General features: G+C 40.3%; 1 protein-coding gene across 4 annotated transcripts in view; it reads right to left on the minus strand.

The window, feature by feature from the left end:
- The window catches only part of tnfaip8 (TNF alpha induced protein 8), a 53,217-nt gene that overhangs the window by 14,288 nt on the left and 20,980 nt on the right, over positions 1-17,949 (minus strand). Inside the window, exon 1 of one of the 4 annotated variants that reach the window (XM_012963396.3) lies at positions 10,712-10,800. In XM_012963396.3, the coding sequence (XP_012818850.1) occupies positions 10,712-10,724 (13 nt within the window). In that variant the 5' untranslated portion in view covers positions 10,725-10,800. 4 annotated transcript variants of the gene reach the window in all.

The raw sequence follows: 17,949 nt of genomic DNA on the forward strand, positions 1-17,949 counted from the left end.
TAGTGTTGCTCTCCAACTCTTTTTACATTTGAATGTGGCAGGTAAAAAAGGTTGGGTACCCTTGATGTAGACAATGGTCAGCTGAAGGGATTCATAACGAAGCTGTATCACCTATAGCCATAAGCCAACAAAATATATCTTTATACTTATATCTATCTATATCTATATACACTATATATAGATCATAGAATCTACAGCTCTGATATGGTAATACCACCGCCATAGATTCTATCTGCTCTTACTATGGCTAGTATAATGCTTTTAAATATGCTTGCTATGCTGCTGTCAAATATATAAAAATTCATAAACACACATTACTACAAAATGGATGTTGTTTATAAAGTAAAAAGAGGAGGGAGCCATTCTGTATACAATGCCAAATTACAAAAAATAAATATTTATGACTTGGTAAGTTCACCCAAAGTTTAATGAGAACCAACACCAACATTTAACATGTATTTGTACAACATGTGACAACTCTGTCCAGGTCGCTGTTGGATTCATAAAGTGTAATAATCCCATCGATAGGAGTCTGCATTATCAGAGGCTAATTTAAACATGGTGAAATCCTATTAATCCTACTACTACACATACAAAAAATTTACAAAAAATAAATGTATTTAAAAGGAAAATGTTTTTTTTTTTTTGCCTTTTACTCTCTGCATATGTGAGTTAGTCACTTTGTGGCTCACTGCTATTATACAGGCCACCCAGAGCCTGAGTGTCTTAAGCACAACACAACTGTGTCCAGATATTAGTGCAATATGGGAAGTGTGGTTTGTGATGGGGCATTTACAACAAAAACGGTAAAATATAATTTACAACTGGCAGGACAGCCAATTTGGGCTCATTTTACTAATAGTTTACATATGTTAACCCTTCTGCAACCCTGCCAGCTATATAAAGCCCATGGGAATGCAGCCATGCTCCTGGAGGACATATAACCATAACATAACATATGTGGCCAGAAATGTGTCCAACAGAGAACCCATGGACCTACCCCACGTTTCCAGGAACACGCATGGCCAGCTGATTAACCAACAGGATCATCCAACACACACGCTTACTGAATGTGTTTGTTAAAGGAGTTTTAGCAGGCTGACAGTCTCTGGATAGTGTGTTTAAGCTAAAACATTTTTTATTTTAGCCAATTAGTCCAGAGAAAGGCTGAGTAGCTGTAAAAGATGCTGCAATACCCTGTAAGACTGTAAACATGAACACATTGGGAGTGTCCTGCAGAAGACACATTAGGTGTCAGTGAGTCCCGAGAGCAATGTAGGGAGTGTTGGAGGCATGTGTAGCTGCAGAACTTTAACAGTGGGCAGGAATGTCAGAGTTGCCATAGGAATGTGCTCTGTCAAAACATCCCAAACCGGAAAGTGCTATTCAGCCCTCCAGCACTTCACCCTGCACTTAGAATGGGACCCTGTGTGTCCTTGAAAAAAACGCGCATGTGTCTGCCAAACTGCTCACTACTTGTGCTCTGCCTGCACTTACCCACTCAATGGCACATTATGCGCCACACTCAGTCTGCCTGTTGGACTTCCACACTGCAGCACAGCCCACTAACTAACAGCACATTACTTATAGCCACACCGTCTAGCCTTACTAAACAAATCAAAGGACGTTGGTTGAATATATATTTTCTAGGTACATTAAAGAAAAGAAAAAAAAAAAACATTTGTGTTGGAATTCACTTGAAAAAATATTGTATGTATTTGATTTTTATTACAATTCTTGCCTTTGGTATTTATAAGCACCAAGTAAAGTGGAAGAAGTTACTCTAATTCTGGGGAATAATGATGCTTTTATTGGCCGGGCTCCAGCTTTCCGCAGCAAGAGAAGTAAATGAAAGCTTTTCAGTGCAGCATTGCTGCCTTCCCTTACATCGGCCTGACACTTTTCTCTAAGAAACTGAAGCAAGGGGAGGAATAAGGGAAGCAGCAGCAGCAGCTGGCATGAATCTTCAACACAGACTATTTCCTGTAAAACAGAGAAGTCCAGATTTTCAGCAGGCCCATTCAACTGTGGTTGAACTACACTTCCCATAGTCCCCTACATGACAAGGACTGAGAATTGTTATTTGCAGGGGCACAAGCTGGGCATTACTGCTCCAAAATATAAAATAGCTGAAAATGCCAATATTTGTTTGCAGGGGTTACTATTTATTCTTTAAATTGTTAAATATGCAGCTTTCAAACCTACACAATGGCCATTAAACAGCTAGAAAATCTAAACAACAGTCACTGGGTGCCGGTGCCAAGTTCTTTTTTCCAGATATGGCTGAATAACTAACTTCCACAGCCACCGACAGGGCCACTGAAACCCTCAGTCCTCCCCTTACACTGTAGAATAAATGCAGGGAAAAGTAGATAGAGAGAAGAAGAAGGAGAGAGATAGAGAATGGAGGGAGGAGGCAACGTACCGTCTCTTGATTCATCGCTTTCTGAGCTCATGGTGCCAGTGAGTGTCACTGGAGAGCAGACTAACAGCTGACGTGCTCTCTGAGAGGCAGCAGCAACTTACTAACTTCTCAACCAAAAGGGAGAAAAAAAAATCAGGATGAAAGGAGGAAAGTTCTGCAAATGTAACCAATCAAAGGGCAGTAATGAGGAAAACAGCCCACCCCCTTCTGAGCCATTGTCTGCAAAGCAAGGATGCCTTCACACACACTCACACAAAAAAGCACTTATCTGGGAGTGTTGCCTTACAATACACACACTTTTTTTTTTTTTAGGATATTTTAACTTTTTTTGTACTAAGGGTGCAGTGTTCCTTGCTATGACCTAAGTGGCTTCCAGCAGAGAGAGAGTGCCATTGAGTTACATTATAGGCTGTTTCTTTAAAGCAATTGTTACAGCTCCATGCCCTCAGGACAGAAGCAGGCAGGCAGCTCATGTTAGAACAGCGCAGATCAATTAAAGGAACTGCCTGAGTCTGTGGCATGCCATAAAACTGGCAGGGCTGGGGCCGGAAAAACTGGGCATGAATAAGCAAATGCTGAACAGCTACAAACAGGGCTGCACAGAGCCAATGATAGCAAAAGGATATTCTTGCTGTGAACTATAGCAAAAAGGACTGAACAATCCAGTTTGGTACTGAGTTGTGTGACAGTATATAGACATCTACACTAACAATCAATGTACTGTACCCTGGGGTCAGTGACCCTAGCAACTTAAGTGTCAGCACAGTTTTGCCCTTGTCCATTAATTTCCAACATTAGCTCAAGTAATTCTTCCCTAATGTTTAGCTGGCACAAAAGGTGCAAACCCACTGCAAGGTTTTTACCAGCCTGCCACTAAAATAAATGAGGACATCTTGGTACACCCCCTTCCTTCTGATTTAAAATAATAGAGACCCTAATAAAGCCACATTACACAAAATTTGATGTGTTATCGCATTTGACTTTGAGCCCCCCTGCCACAATTGCTGAACCCTGTGAAGGCTCAAAGCTACAACATGTTCCACAATCACTGGAAAAGCCAATATCCAGCTACAGAAATTGGCAGCTTAGTTTTTAACCAAGTTGCTTCCCTGTGCAAATGTCTGAGCAGGCCTGCTTGCCAAATGCTGGTGTCATGAAGTACTAACTAATGCAGTTTATCATCTACAGCAGTCCAACGTCTGTGATACTGAGGGCCTGAATTTTTCTGGCCTACATGGTGGAGGGCCAATAATAGAAGCCAGTTTTGAAAACTCCCCTTTTTTAAACCACACTGTGCTCACTGTAGGGATATCACCTTTCATTCATTTCATTAGCGAAAAAAGTTAATTATGTCATATTAAGACATACCCTTAAATCCATATGTCTCCGCTGTGGATAGCACAGCAACCCCCAGTACCACACCTTAGGGATCATATAATGACTACTTCCAAATGCTAACAAACTCCCAGAACAAAGCCCCACCAGATTCATCTCCCTGAGGCAGCATAGGGCAAGCAGTGATGGCAGAGTATGGCACACACAGGCAGCATAGGGCAGGCAGATTATGGCACACACAGGCAGCATAGGGCAGGCAGAGTATGGCACACACAGGTAGCATAGGGCCGGCAGAGAATGGCACATACAGGCAGCAAAAGGCAGACAGTATATATAGTGACACAATGCTGGCACTGCTCCTAGAGTCTGAGGTGTGAATGAATGAACAATCTTGGCGCTTTCAGTCTAAGCCAAACTTGTGAACAATGCAGGGGGTGAACAACACAGGGGCTTAAATGTGTGATCAATACAAGGGATTACAGGTGTAAACAATACAGGATTTTACAGCCTGAATATGAGGTGTGAACAATGCAGGAGGCCAGTTAATCTCAGTATTTAAGGCTTACACAAAGGTAAGCAGTCACAGCAGACAAACAGGTGGGGGGCCACACAGGCAGGCCACCAGTTGGACAGCACTAATCTACATTCTGCTTCTTGCAGGAGCTGGCCTAGAGGTTAAGTGCTCAGCCCTTGTTGTGGGATCTCATGCTAGAGACCCTGGTTCACTTTATTGTTACAACTCCTTGTGACCCTGGACACATAACCTAGGCCACAGTCACACATGGTGCACCATCTGTTTCTTTCTTTCTGCATTTGTAGGCAGGTGGAGAGAAGTTTCTGTGTAGCTGCACAGCATCAGCCCGAGTACAGCTACATGGAGCAGAGATTGTCCCAAAAAACACAAAAGCTGCATGTAGATGTACTCAGGCCAACACTATGCCTGTCAGTGCAGATAAAGGGAGCAGCAGTTGGGAGCGAATCCACTTTTCTCTGCCTGCCTGCAAAATGCATACTGAGGACAGTATGACTGCGGTCTAAAACTCCTGGTGTCCCAGTAGACTTAGTACACCTATAACGGCTGCCTTGATTTCTGTAAAACACGGAGAAAAGCACAATATAAATGATTTGCCTTCATTTTTTTTTATCAGTAGACTTGGCAGATAGATATTAGTGAGAATGCAGGCAGGCTGGGGACTTCCGGATATGGATACAGAACTAAAGTACAACTGCAATCATTACAGAACTAAAAAGGGGAACTTACAACTACAAGAGATGTGTTTGTCTCTAAACACCATAGGTTGTGAAAATAAACTTAAAGTGGTACTATACCATTTACCTATGGGGCACCCAGTCATATTAGATCAATCTGCCAACCCAGTGACCTATGTGGGTAAGGGATACAACATGCAACTCCAGTGACAATCTTTAAAGGTACCACTTGTGCTGCTGAATACATTACTTTCATGAGTATCTTGGGAAATACTGCAGGGTAAAACACTTAAATAGTGTGGCTATACCTTCCTGTGCATACGTGGAAATTACACTAAGTGATTATAAAGTGTTTCTCACCACCCGCAATGAAAAGGCATTTATGCGTATTTTGTTGCAACAAAACATCCCATCTGTCATTGCCCTTGGCCTCCAGCAATACTAATTAATACACCTCAAAATATCCTGGTGGAGAGCAAGATGGCTCTACCTGTCAACACAGACATGGCCTCCTTTACTACTGTCAGCACAACGTGTAGATGCCAATGCTTGCAGGCATCCGAATACCATGCAATAAGCAGGAATGTGAATGAGGCAATGATGCAGTGTACCTAGAATGCGCTCTATGTACCATGCACTCGCAAACCCAGAAATGCCCCTGCACTTAGGCACAATACAACTTTTTACTTTATACCTGCCACTGACCAGGCGTAACGTTATAGGACTACAATTGCACCTATGCTAAGTACCATGTGCTCTGAAATTTTGTAAAGGGTGAAATTCTGCACAAATTACTAACAAGCCCAACTCCTTCTTTGGTCTCAATTGTCTGCTACAATATTTGACACCAATTTTAACAAGCTGCAATTATTATGTGATTCTGAGAAAAACACTGATTCGTGTGAAAAACCATGAGGCTTGACCTGGACATGTTCGTACACCAGCCAATTAGCTGTCCAAGGTCTCACACTAAGATTTTACCCACAGGGCTGATTACCCTGCCCCTAAAAGATGTCGACCGCTGCTCAGATGTATGGTAGCTGTGTCTTGCCAGCTTTTCCAGACTGTAATTCTGGCTATGAGGAAATCCTCTCTACAGACATGCATTATTTAGAGCATTTATACACATAATTCCAGAAGAGTAAAACTGTATATTGTGAACTGAGAAATGTCAGTCCAATAATATAATAACGATTTAATGTATCTGGAACAAGTTATACAAAAAAAAGAAAAAGGAAAAAACACATTTCTCTCATATTTAAAACATAAAAGGGCTTATTTAATAAAGGAAGTTTCTGTGTATTTTACCTGCAATGCAACATTCCTTCTCAGAATTCTGGCATAATTGTGCCCGCCTCAATATTGAAAAAGCTAGCAAATGGGCACAATGTACACCTGCAAGTCAAATGAGCACACATGTGCACATTCAGTTATGTGACAGTGTTAGAAGCAGTAAGGTACAACTGTGCCATTTTTACATTGCACCATTTTACATCTATTTTAGCACTTTATGCAATAGAAAATGTGTTTATTAGGCTTAGCTTTATGAATGCAAGTTACATATCATCTTCCCTGTGCATCTTTGTTCAGTGTTCATGGTTTTTTTTTTTTAGTTTTTGTTTTTGTGGTGTAACATGGCAAAAACATGGTGGTGATGTGCAGTCAGTTCCTTTTGTTGCCAGTACACATTATGAGGACCTAATGCACTGATTCTATCCAGAGACAAATGGATAGAATGACTATTGATCTGCAATGTATTCCTGAAAGTCAATCCTGAACATTAATAAGAGCAAGAATTGGAGCGAGCACTTCTGTCTAGATCAGTGCCATAGACCAACAGCCCTTACAGAAACTTTTCAGTCAAACTGAAAATCAAACTGAAAAATGGCATGACAAAATGCCCCTTGAGTGAGCATTTATGAGTGAAGGTCACTACTACAAATGCTTTAGGGCAAAACATAAACCATTGTTTGCAGGCCACTTTTTTGACCTGATTGCAACAAAGATCGAGCAATTCATGTGCTGTAGCCCTTAGATTCCATAGCAATGTGTGTAATAACTGGTGAAGCAGCCAAACACAAGAAAGACAGAAAAAAACATGTTTCAATTTTATTTGCAAGTGCCAGCTACAGTTATTCCACAAATAACTAAAATCTATTAAACAGGATGTTTCTGAACACTAACTGTATCTGGGACTATAATTACTGGCTGTCCCTGTCAGGATTACAGTGCAGGATTATATAGGACAAGAAAGGTTCAAACACTGGAGGTAAACAACATTAAGAAACTCTGTTTCAAAGCACTGGCCCAAATAATTTTTATACAGGGTGAAACTCTGGAGTATACACACCCCATATCCTTAAAGTTAATGGGTTACTGCTGGAAAAGGTGGCTCTACACAATGTTAAAGTGTGGGGACTGCATACGTCTGCAAACAGCATATTTTATTTTGTTTTCTTAGTGGGAACTTAATACGACTAAACAAATTAATGTAAAATTGCTCTTATGATCAAATATATATTTATATATCACACAAGTGATTCAGAAGGTGTTTATCGCCATTCTTTGTGGCCTAAACGTATTTCATCTGGGCAACCAGACTCCTGTGTGTTAGCCCTATTCACTAATAAAATCATCAGGTTATGGTAGGTAAGAAACTGCTACCTCAATCAAAAGAGGGATAACCTGGCAGGAGCCTGGTCTTGGCACCCAAAACAGAGGGCGTCACCAGACTCTAAGAACTCCCTGCAGCTGTGGAAACTTTCCAGGAGGGCACTGCCCCTGCTAAGGTTGGCCAAGAAAGAAGGTATAGAGCTCTAGTAGCACAGAGAGATTCATTCATTACTTGACAACCTTTAGAACACCTTGGAGGTGACCCACCAGTTGAGTGTGCCAGATTTGCAGAGCTGATTGTGAACATACCCATGAATAGAACAACATTGGGTGGATATTGGCAGAATTGTAAGGACAGGTCTTGTGTTGTACCTGCTACATGGAAGCAACTGTCTTTTGTCAAGACGAGATCTCCCAGCTCTGCCCCCAGTACTTCTGAGCCCCAGCCCCTTTCCCCTATGCTGGGTCAAATAAGGGTCCTAGGTGACAACAGGAGTATTTAAAGCTCCTAGTGAGATTCTCTGAGGTGTATCCCTTAGCACCCATTAGGTGAAGGGATCACACAATTAAATCCAGCCTTTCCAGTCTCACCCAGGTTTGTCTGACCACCATCTGATAATTACCAGCTGATGTCATTGCCAAAAAGTAACCAGAAGAGTTTAAAGTAAGCCAATTATCTTTCTGAAAACAACCTGAAACCTGAACCAGAAATACAGGCCACAATGCTGCTGGGTCCACCCAGCTCAATGTTTTTTTTTTTGCCTGTAACCTTGAACCTGAAACTAATAATACATATGGATCCACAATGCTCATATTCACCTGAAAGCTGTGCAAATGAAAGATGTGTATGTGAATTGTACTGATTTAATGAAAACTCTGAGTATTACGCAACCCCCCACTTCATTATAAAAAGAGGTTATCTTTCTGTGTGGTAAGTTTTGAGAAGGCGGTTTAAAGAGCAAAGGTAAATAATAAACACAGAAACCCCTTCATACCTGCACTTATACATCAGCGGGAGCAACCATAGTGCTTCGCTTATTGAGGCATCCATGGCTGCTGACATCAAAACAGCATAATCTAAGAGTCAAAAGGGATAGTAGCTATGTTGCTGTATCTGTCCAAGAAGAATTCTGTAGTGAAGCTAAACAATATTCCAGCCATAACCAATTACTCCTTACTATTTACCAGCTTCGGCAGGTCCTCACTAGCCCCAACCACTATAAAGCAAGTTCCGCAGAGATTCTGAACTCAGGTCTCAGGCACATCTTCAGTAGCAAATATGATGGCAATGGATGCCTGGAGTATATTGTACATATATCCCCTAAATTAAATGCTGTGAATTGATTGATTTGTTGTGGACTTGTGTAGCAAATAAGAAAATATTAAATAAATGGGTATGGTAAGGAGAGAAGAATGGGCAGACTGTAACTTATTCTGGGTATACCTGCATTCTGTTGGGCAGCATGAGTGTTTATTTTTGTGCTATGAAATGCAATGTGTGTACTGTCCAAAGCATTAAGTTTTACTGATAAGTATAAGCTAGCAATGTCCTAGCTATCAGCTAACATGTACGCTAAACATAAAGGCAAACGTTTAGCATGTAGAACGTGCTGGATAATCTGGAACTTTGGCTAAACTCTTACAAAGAGTCACCTACACAATGAAATCTCATTTTCCCAAGTGTGTATAAAGAAAAGGCACAGCCATCTCCATAAATCTTGTGTTGTGTAATCTTGTGTAACCTTTTTACATGTATATTGGTAAATACTGGGGCATGACCTATCATAAACAGCACACATTCCTTCCACATTCCTGTTCCTTTAACCAAAAAAGGGGACAGCACTTTTAGAGTGCTGAGTAAGGAACTGCATTCAGTTAACCTCCACTTAACATAGATGTCATGGGAAATGACAAAATCACTTTTCCAGAGACTTCAATAAAACAGCATTAAAGGTAAACCATATCATATTTACAAGAAAGCTTTTTATTTTTCAATGTTCAGATTACACACTAGCATTGGGTACTCAGCCCTGTGGAAATCTTTTTTCTGTTTGTGGTTTTCTCGAATGATAAAAAAAATAAATAAATCATAAGACATCTATAAAGGAGCGACCCTAGGATCTAAATGTGTTTAAAAATAATGTAGAGCTTTTAGGCTGACAAAATAACACAATTTGAACAAAGCACTTCTTAGGACAAGCACCTACCTCTATTTTACTATGCCATACAGAACATTAGTTGATAATCACTTAAAAATTCAGGGACACCTCTAATAAATGCATATTGAAAGGCTACACTGATTGTACTTCAATTAAAATGGGATCAGTGCAGCTATTCCATCTGGATTTTCTAGGTGTGTCCCAGAATTTTCAAGTGATCTGTTAACCTTAAGGGCAATGGCAAATGGGGAGCTTTGTCACCTATGGTTAAATCCATGCTACCGCAGGTGACAAATCTTCCGAAAATGTCTGGCTTGCCAATGAATAACATTCGATCACCACATGTGAAACTTAGCCATCGCAGCTATCTGCAAGGGGCGCATTTCCACCGCAACTAAGCCAGATTGCTGCAAGTGCTAAGTTTTACTTGTAATATTTGTAATGTTAATCAATAGCAAGTCATTTTCGTGAGATATGTCGCCAATAATAGCACAGATTTAACCACGGGTAACAAATCTTCCCATGGGCCATCACTCTAAGTCAAGGCACCTCACATAGCAATAGCCACTAATGGAGCTTTGCTGGCAAACATTTCAGAAGAGGATAGATATACAAGAGTAGTGCTAATATTACACAAACATAGTGTTACTAAAATATCTCCTCCTGTATAAGACAAGTAAAAAAGTGACTTAGTGACAGAAGGATGGCTCACTGGCATACTAATACTACACAGCCACTATAGCTAACACAGGAGGGAGGAATCCAAGGAATAAGTGCTAAATACAACACAACCAAGCAAATTTCTGGCCCTTTAACTTGGCTTTGGAAGTACAAAGTGATCTGCAGTGAATGATCCTGTAAATCTATCCCTAGGTAATATTATCCAAGGATCAACATAGGAAGCAAATCGCTCTATAAGATTATATCTAACACAGGCTCCACATCATCCTTGAGCAGGGATTATACTCACCAGATCTCAGCATTGCGCTCAGTACTCCTGCCAGCACTAGATCTTGTTGCTTTAGTAAAACCTGGTACAGCCTTTTGATTTAAGGGTGCATTTGCTTTCCCAGTTTGTTCTGTGAATGATCTATTTGTTCCCAGTACCCAACACCAGTGTACAAAGGGAACGAATCCAACATATACCTCCCACAGCAAACAGCCAGTGTTGTTTGATAAACAAAGAATAAAGCAACACAGCTTGTTATGTTGGGTGTTTTATTTCAAAACCTGCTGAACATAAGCATTTCTTTTACAGAGAGCCGGCTGCTTGTTTTTTTTTCATTTCAGCATAAACGGGCAAAAAATGTTGGGCGCTCCCCTAAAGGCTCACCTTCACAATACAAAGGTTCTCACATTTATTATCCTTTAACACAGTACACCAGAAAGAGTTCTCTCAGTGGACTTTTATTTCTTATCAAATATATCATTGTCAGCTGTATATTTTAAAAGGAATGAATTTGTTAGTTTACTTTGCATTCCACAACTTTTTATGTGAAATAAAATGCATTCTAAAGAATTTTAAATGTATAAATCAAGAGCATGGGTATATGGGCCCAACAATAATGAATGAAATATAACAGTTTAGAGGGGCACCTTTTTGTTTTTGGAGCCAGCTGCACTCGGCACTGTAGGATAGGAACCAATCAGCAGCTAGAGACCTGATAGAGTACTGCAGCTGTATTTGCTTGTGTGAATGCAGGGCTGTGATTGGCTATACAGCTCCTACTGTGTTTGAACAACCCCTTTAAATAAAAAAAAAAAAAAAACAAATCACCTTATTCCCTGCTATGGCAATCTCTAAAAGAAACTGCTTGTCTTTTTTTAACAATACTGGGTGCCCAAAAATGTCATGTGTCAATTTGTGCTTTTAAGTCATGTCTTTAAAAGGATACATTTTTCCTTTAATTCTTTTTAAAATAAAGTTTATATTAAGTAAAGGAAAACTTTCTGCAAGCAGCTGCATTTGCTGAGAAGATGTATTATGCATATGCTCCGGCCTTAGTTGGTACCTCCTGGGCAGAAAATGTCCTTGGAAACAGTATAGATTAATTCCAGTTATAAAAAGATTTCTTCAGTACTTAATATCGAATTACAGGAAGTTGGCAGTACTTCAGTGTCTGGAGCTTTTCAGGTTCTGTATATCTTATTAATAAATAAAGTTTTCCTTTCCCACTGGGGGTCACCATATTCCTTCTGCATTGCCCTTGACCCACTGTTGTAACTCTGGACCTGAGCTTTGGAATATGAACAAGGAAAGTTTTCATATAGTGAGCTTTTTAGTTGCATAGCAACATCATTTTCTGGAATTTCAAGAATAAAGTTGACCATACACAAGTAAGGTTTACTGTCAACTTGGCCACTCTTATCTGTCAGCTTAATGGCCCATGCATGGGGCCAAACAGTATTCTGGCCCTATAGAGATTTAGGGCATGGTTACATATTTGTCAAACTGGCTGGAGGTTTTAGTCTGACAAGGGCCACAAAGTTTGCCACACGTGGCGATCCGACGATCTTTCGTGCGACCATCAGTCGTCAGATCCGCCACACACCGTTCAGGGCTAAAACAGCAGATAAGGAGGTAGAAACAATAGGATTTCTACCTCCTTCTGCCGATTCAGCCCTGACGGCAGATTTTGTCAGGCGCCTTCTATGGTGCCCGATCAAAATCTTTTAACCGGTCCGATCGGCGAGTCGACCGGTATCAGCAGCTTCCTGCGATATCGGTCGACTCGCCGGCATGCCTTACACGCACCGAATATCATACGAAACGAGGTTTCGTACGATATTATCGGTGCGTGTATGGCCAGCTTAAGACTATAAATGCAGTCTGCTCCTAACATGTTTGTATGGGCCCCAATGTTATTTGATCATGGGTCCAGGGGCCAAAATTGCATCAGCCCACCAAATTAGAGAATGTTAACGTGTAAAGTCCACTGTGGCAGGGACTGATGTAAATGTCGGTACCGATAATACAAGTCCTATACACATAAATTAAAATACATTTCTGGAACTATGCAGATTTTCATTCATCCAGGTCATGGTATAAAATCATTGATTACTTGTTAAGTAATCATTGAAATCATTTGGATGAATGAAAATTTTCAAATGATAACTTAACAAGTCCAGTTGCTTTAGATTTATTTATACTAGATATACATTTCTGAAACTGAAATATTGCTTTTTTCAAAAAAGGGGCTACTCTCTTCAGTTGATTCGTTTCAACATTTTTTTCCTGAAAGGCTTAATATGACTGTCCGTGCACAACAAGTCTCAACAAAATTCAAATCTGAGTTACGCAAGTCTGGAAACATATGTATTTTATATTGCCTCAACAGAAAAATATGCAGCTGAAGAACCGGAGTGCAATGTTTTATCTAAAAACGTAAAAAGCAAATACTTTCTCCTAGCATTTCAGTACAGGTAGGCACTTGAGGCTCTGTGGGTAGAGAGCGCACACACCCCGCGAGATTAGCCAGACACCCTTACAAATAAGGCTTGGCTCTCAGATATATTTGGTGAAAGTTAATTACTTTGTACATACTATTCTGTTCTTTCCTGCCCATTTTAAAGAGCAGTTTCCTACTCACCTATGTGAGTTAGAGAGGCCGTGCTGTTTGTCAGGAACAGCACAATCGTTGATACTCAGAGGTTATAACTATTTTAGCAGGTCTACCAGTCAACAGCAACCAATCATTAGGAAGAATTTTTTGTTTGTTTTATCCAAAATTCCTACTATAGAATAGAAAAAGGATGTCCATTAGTCACCACTAACTTGCATCTGTATGTAAATATGTACTTATATGCTAACTTAGCCAGGGTTGAGGAGTAAAATAATAAATATGAAAAATGATACTTTTATGACCTTTTCTGTGTCCTAACTGTTAAGCAGTGTTTTATGTTTACAATACAAGAGATATGCATCTTTATTTGAGCTAAATATTACTCAGAGGGTTGTGCGGATAGTTTATTTCTTGTAAAACCCTGACCTTGCTCTCCTAAGCACAATGCCAATGCCTTTCACTTAGACAAAAAAGAAAAAAAAAAAGGAAGAAAATAATTCCCTTGGGTTCATCTCAACATCAGTTTGTGAGGAGCTGTTTTGGAGGAGAGGAGGTAAATTTTCAACTCTCACTTTTACTTTCCCATGAATTAGGCTCTCCATTTTATTTTGTAACTGTCAACATTCTGAGGAAAAGGGGGGCCTTATATGCTCGTAGTTCCTCCGATCCCTTACAATGGCATCCCTTTGCGGTAAAACAAACCAGAATGTAACTGCAATTAAAGGACTTTTAATTGCACAAATGAGAAACATAAGCACTATTGCCCATTGAAATGGCACAAACTCTTTTAAAAAAAATCTTCAACATTTACCCAAATTTGAGAATCACAACAGCAGAAATCCTAGAACTAAAATACAGAAATACTGTGAAGAAATGCAATAAAATCAACTAAGGGCTTTTATAACAACACTGTGTTACAAGTGCATCCTGTTGATTCATCCAAACCAAAAGCCACAGGCTATACATGGATTTGGCAACACATATATTTGTCAGTGATCCCAATGGTCAGCCTACAAGCTGCTGGCATTATTATAGCTACATTTTAATGCTGATTGGCTGATGACTATGTATATATCTATACGAAAGAGAATATTGGCCAGCCATTCTTTATATAAATATTCAGCCAAAAATGAACAAATCGGATATACCCAAAACCAGCTCGAGACTGAAGATATGCAAGATTCCTTGCAGTAGGCTGCAAGATAAGATATAAGCTTAAAGTCTGTTCCAGATGCATTTTTACAAAAGTACTCATCAGGAAGTTCAGGAAGCAAACAGTATTCATATCTAATTCAGGAGGCAGTTCAGAAGCTGTGCGGGCCTAGGAAAAACTGCATGTTGGGACCATATGCTATGGGCCCAGTCACATGAGAAAGTGCCAGTTGATATACATGTGTGTGCTGCTTTATGTCTGTTTTATGTCTGGAGAAACACTATAGAAAACTATTTTACACCAACTTTTAGGTTAATGGCACACAGAATGATTCCCTGCTACTTTATTTCAGTTGGTAAAGAATAGCCCCATACTCCCCCATCAGGCATTTGAGCTCTTTGTGCCTCAGGGGGGGTGTTGGGACGGTATCTGCCATTTCGCTTCCACCTGAAATATGTTGTCAGGGAAGCATTAAATCATTAGTTTATTTTTTTAAGGAATAAAATATTTTACAAAGTTGCAATTTGGGCTCCCCCCCAATTACTAACCAAGATTCCATTGAAGTGTATTGAATCAGTCCAATAGCACATGGGGTCATCAAGTGGATGATTGGTGGAGGTACCACATTAACTTATTTACAATTTACACATCATTTGTAAGGGACAGATCTATTCAGGGTGAAGGGATAGGTTAAAAAGAATGCAATATCTAAGGCTGATGCCACACCAGGCGTAGGGCTGATTTTTTCGGCAAGCGGAAAAACGCGTTTTCATGCGTATATCGGCTACATGTGCCTACACCCGAGCGTATCCCATTCATTCGGGTGCAGGCACAAGTAGCAGGCGTAGGGCTGAATTTTCGGCAAGCGTTTTTCCGCTTGCCGAAAAAATCAGCCCTACGCCTGGTGTGGCATCAGCCTAACAATCCCAAACCTAATGAACCTAATCCAGAGGGGGAAAGTCATGGACTAGAAATCCAGTCATCAGCCCAGGCCAGGCCATGACTGGGATTCAAAATAGGCCCTGGAATTTCAAGTACACAGAGGCCCCAACAGGCCCCCCCACAAGTCCATAAATAGTGACTGTCTGTGGCATCTTAGGCTGATGGGTCACGGAACGAGTTTGGCACCTACAATAGATCTCTGCTACCACGGGCGACTAACTGCTTTGAAATGCCTTTTCACCAGCAACACTAAGGGGCATATTTATTATGCTGTGTAAAAAACGGCAAGAAAATTCAGCACACATCACGAGGCTTCGCGGTGTAAAAAAACGGCGTAAAATTGGCGTAATTTTTTTTATGCGTTTTTCTTCATCGAATTTAAAATAACGATGTAAAATGTGGCGTTCAGACGGTGATCTTCCCTGTTCATGTTACACAGCTTTTTACGCTGTTTCTTCAGCGAATTCGTTTTACACAGCTTAATAAATATGCCCCGGGAGTAGCTAGTGGAAAGGCCTACGCATCACTTCGGCTTTCCATAGTCGTACAAAGTTGCCTGCTGTAGCAGAGATCTATGGCAGGTGACTAACTCAGTCTGTGGGCCATCAGCCATACAGTATCCCCTCTGGCATTTGCCAAAATCCATAGATTGCCAGTCTGGGCCTTACCCAAGCTAATGTGCAAGCTGGCTTCAGCTAAACCCACAAAAGGCATTATTTTTTATTTGTCCGTGCATCCAAGGGTTTTGCCAATGTCACATTACATCCCTATTTATTTATAGTTCTTAAATAATATGTGGCTTTGTTGTAATAGATATTCTGCTTAAATTTAATATAATCAAAGGTTATGACAGGAAACAATGAAGCGTTTCTCTGCTCTCTAACAGTTCTTTAATTCTATGCCAGCAAGAGCAGGAAAGAAAGAAAGGCAACCACAGCCGCTTACAATAAACATACAGTATAGCAGATTACGCAGCCTAAATGTTCTAAATTTAAATGCATTAGTGTAGGAACATGGAGCCTGAAAAACCTTGTGTACTACACACACACACACACACACACACACACACTGGAACAAGGACAGCTGGAGTGAAGGTTTCTGTGTGAGACTGAAACGCCGAGTAATAAACCTTTCTATTTTTGCATTTACATTTTGCTCACAATTCTTTAAATCCTAGGAATGCTGTTTTTGTTCCAGTGCATTTTTTTTGTACTAGCACCCAGGTTTTGTTGCTGCAAATGGTGTGCACCCTATGGATTATTTTATATATATATATATATATATATATATATATATATATATCAAAATAAAACAGCCAGCACCAAGGGTCTTTGCGTTTCAAAAAATCTCGTGTATTATAATTGCATGTACAACCGACGTTTCGGTCCCTTTTGGGACCTTTTTCAAGGTGGGACCTTGGCTGCTGTTAAACCTTCTGTATACTATATAAAAGATTATATTCTTTTAAATACTACCACTGTGTGCAAAACCTCATTCTATTTAAAATTACTGTTTTTGGTGCCCTATATGGGGGTACTGCATTTGGGTTTTTTTGCACCAAAATATCTAGATTACTGTTCTTATGTATGCTAAGTGAGTGCCCTCTATTTATGTATATCTACTAAATGTTATATTATTATTTTCCATGGAGATAGTGATGTCAGGCAGGGAAACAGAGTTGGAAGGTAGGAAGATGACCAGCTCAGTTTTGTCCATGTTGATTTTTAGGCAACAAGAGGACATGAATGCTGAAGTCGGTGACACAAGCTATAAGTGGGAGCAGGTCTGGAGAAGAGAGGTAGATTTGAGTATTGTCTGCATATAAATGATACTGTAAACAAAATGAGCTGACTAGCTGACCCAGAACAGTGGTGTCGATTAAAATAGAAGGGGTCCAAGAACAGAGCCTTGAGGTACCCCAACTGAAAGAGGCAGAGGAGGGGAGGTGGAGGCTGAGTAGGAAACACTGAAGAATCGATCGGAAAGATAGGAGGAGATCACTAGTGAGGACATGTAGCAAGAGAGAATGATTGACAGTGTCAAAAGCTGCAGAGAGGTCAGAGAATAGTGGCCCTTTGCTTTAGCAGCGAGTAAGTCATTCACTACTTTAGTGAGGGCAGTTTCTGAGAGTGGTGAGGGCAGAAGTCAGAGTGAAGTGAGTCAAGTAAGGAGTTAGATGTTAGATAGTGTGAGAGTTCATTATGTACGTGTTGTTCAAGCAGCTTTGAGGAGAAAGGAAATGTAGAGATCAGCCGATAGTTAGAGATGAGTGTAGGTTTCAAAGAAGGGTTTTTTTAAGTATAGGCTTGATGATTGCATGTTTGAATGATTGTGGAAATATGCCAGTAGAGAAAGAGAGAAGTGAGATTTGGAGTAAATATAGGTGAAACAGGAGGAATGAGAGGAGAAGGAATAGGATCTAGAGAGCAGGTGGTATGATGAGATTTAGACAGGAGAAGAGAGACAGTCTTCTCTGTTAGTGTGGGAAAAGATTTAAGAGAAGTAGCAGCTGAGGGAATGTATGCTAGTGTACTGTTCTTTGGGTTCCAC

This window comes from Xenopus tropicalis, chromosome 1, assembly GCF_000004195.4.
Source record: "Xenopus tropicalis strain Nigerian chromosome 1, UCB_Xtro_10.0, whole genome shotgun sequence".
NCBI classification, from domain to species: domain Eukaryota; kingdom Metazoa; phylum Chordata; class Amphibia; order Anura; family Pipidae; genus Xenopus; species Xenopus tropicalis.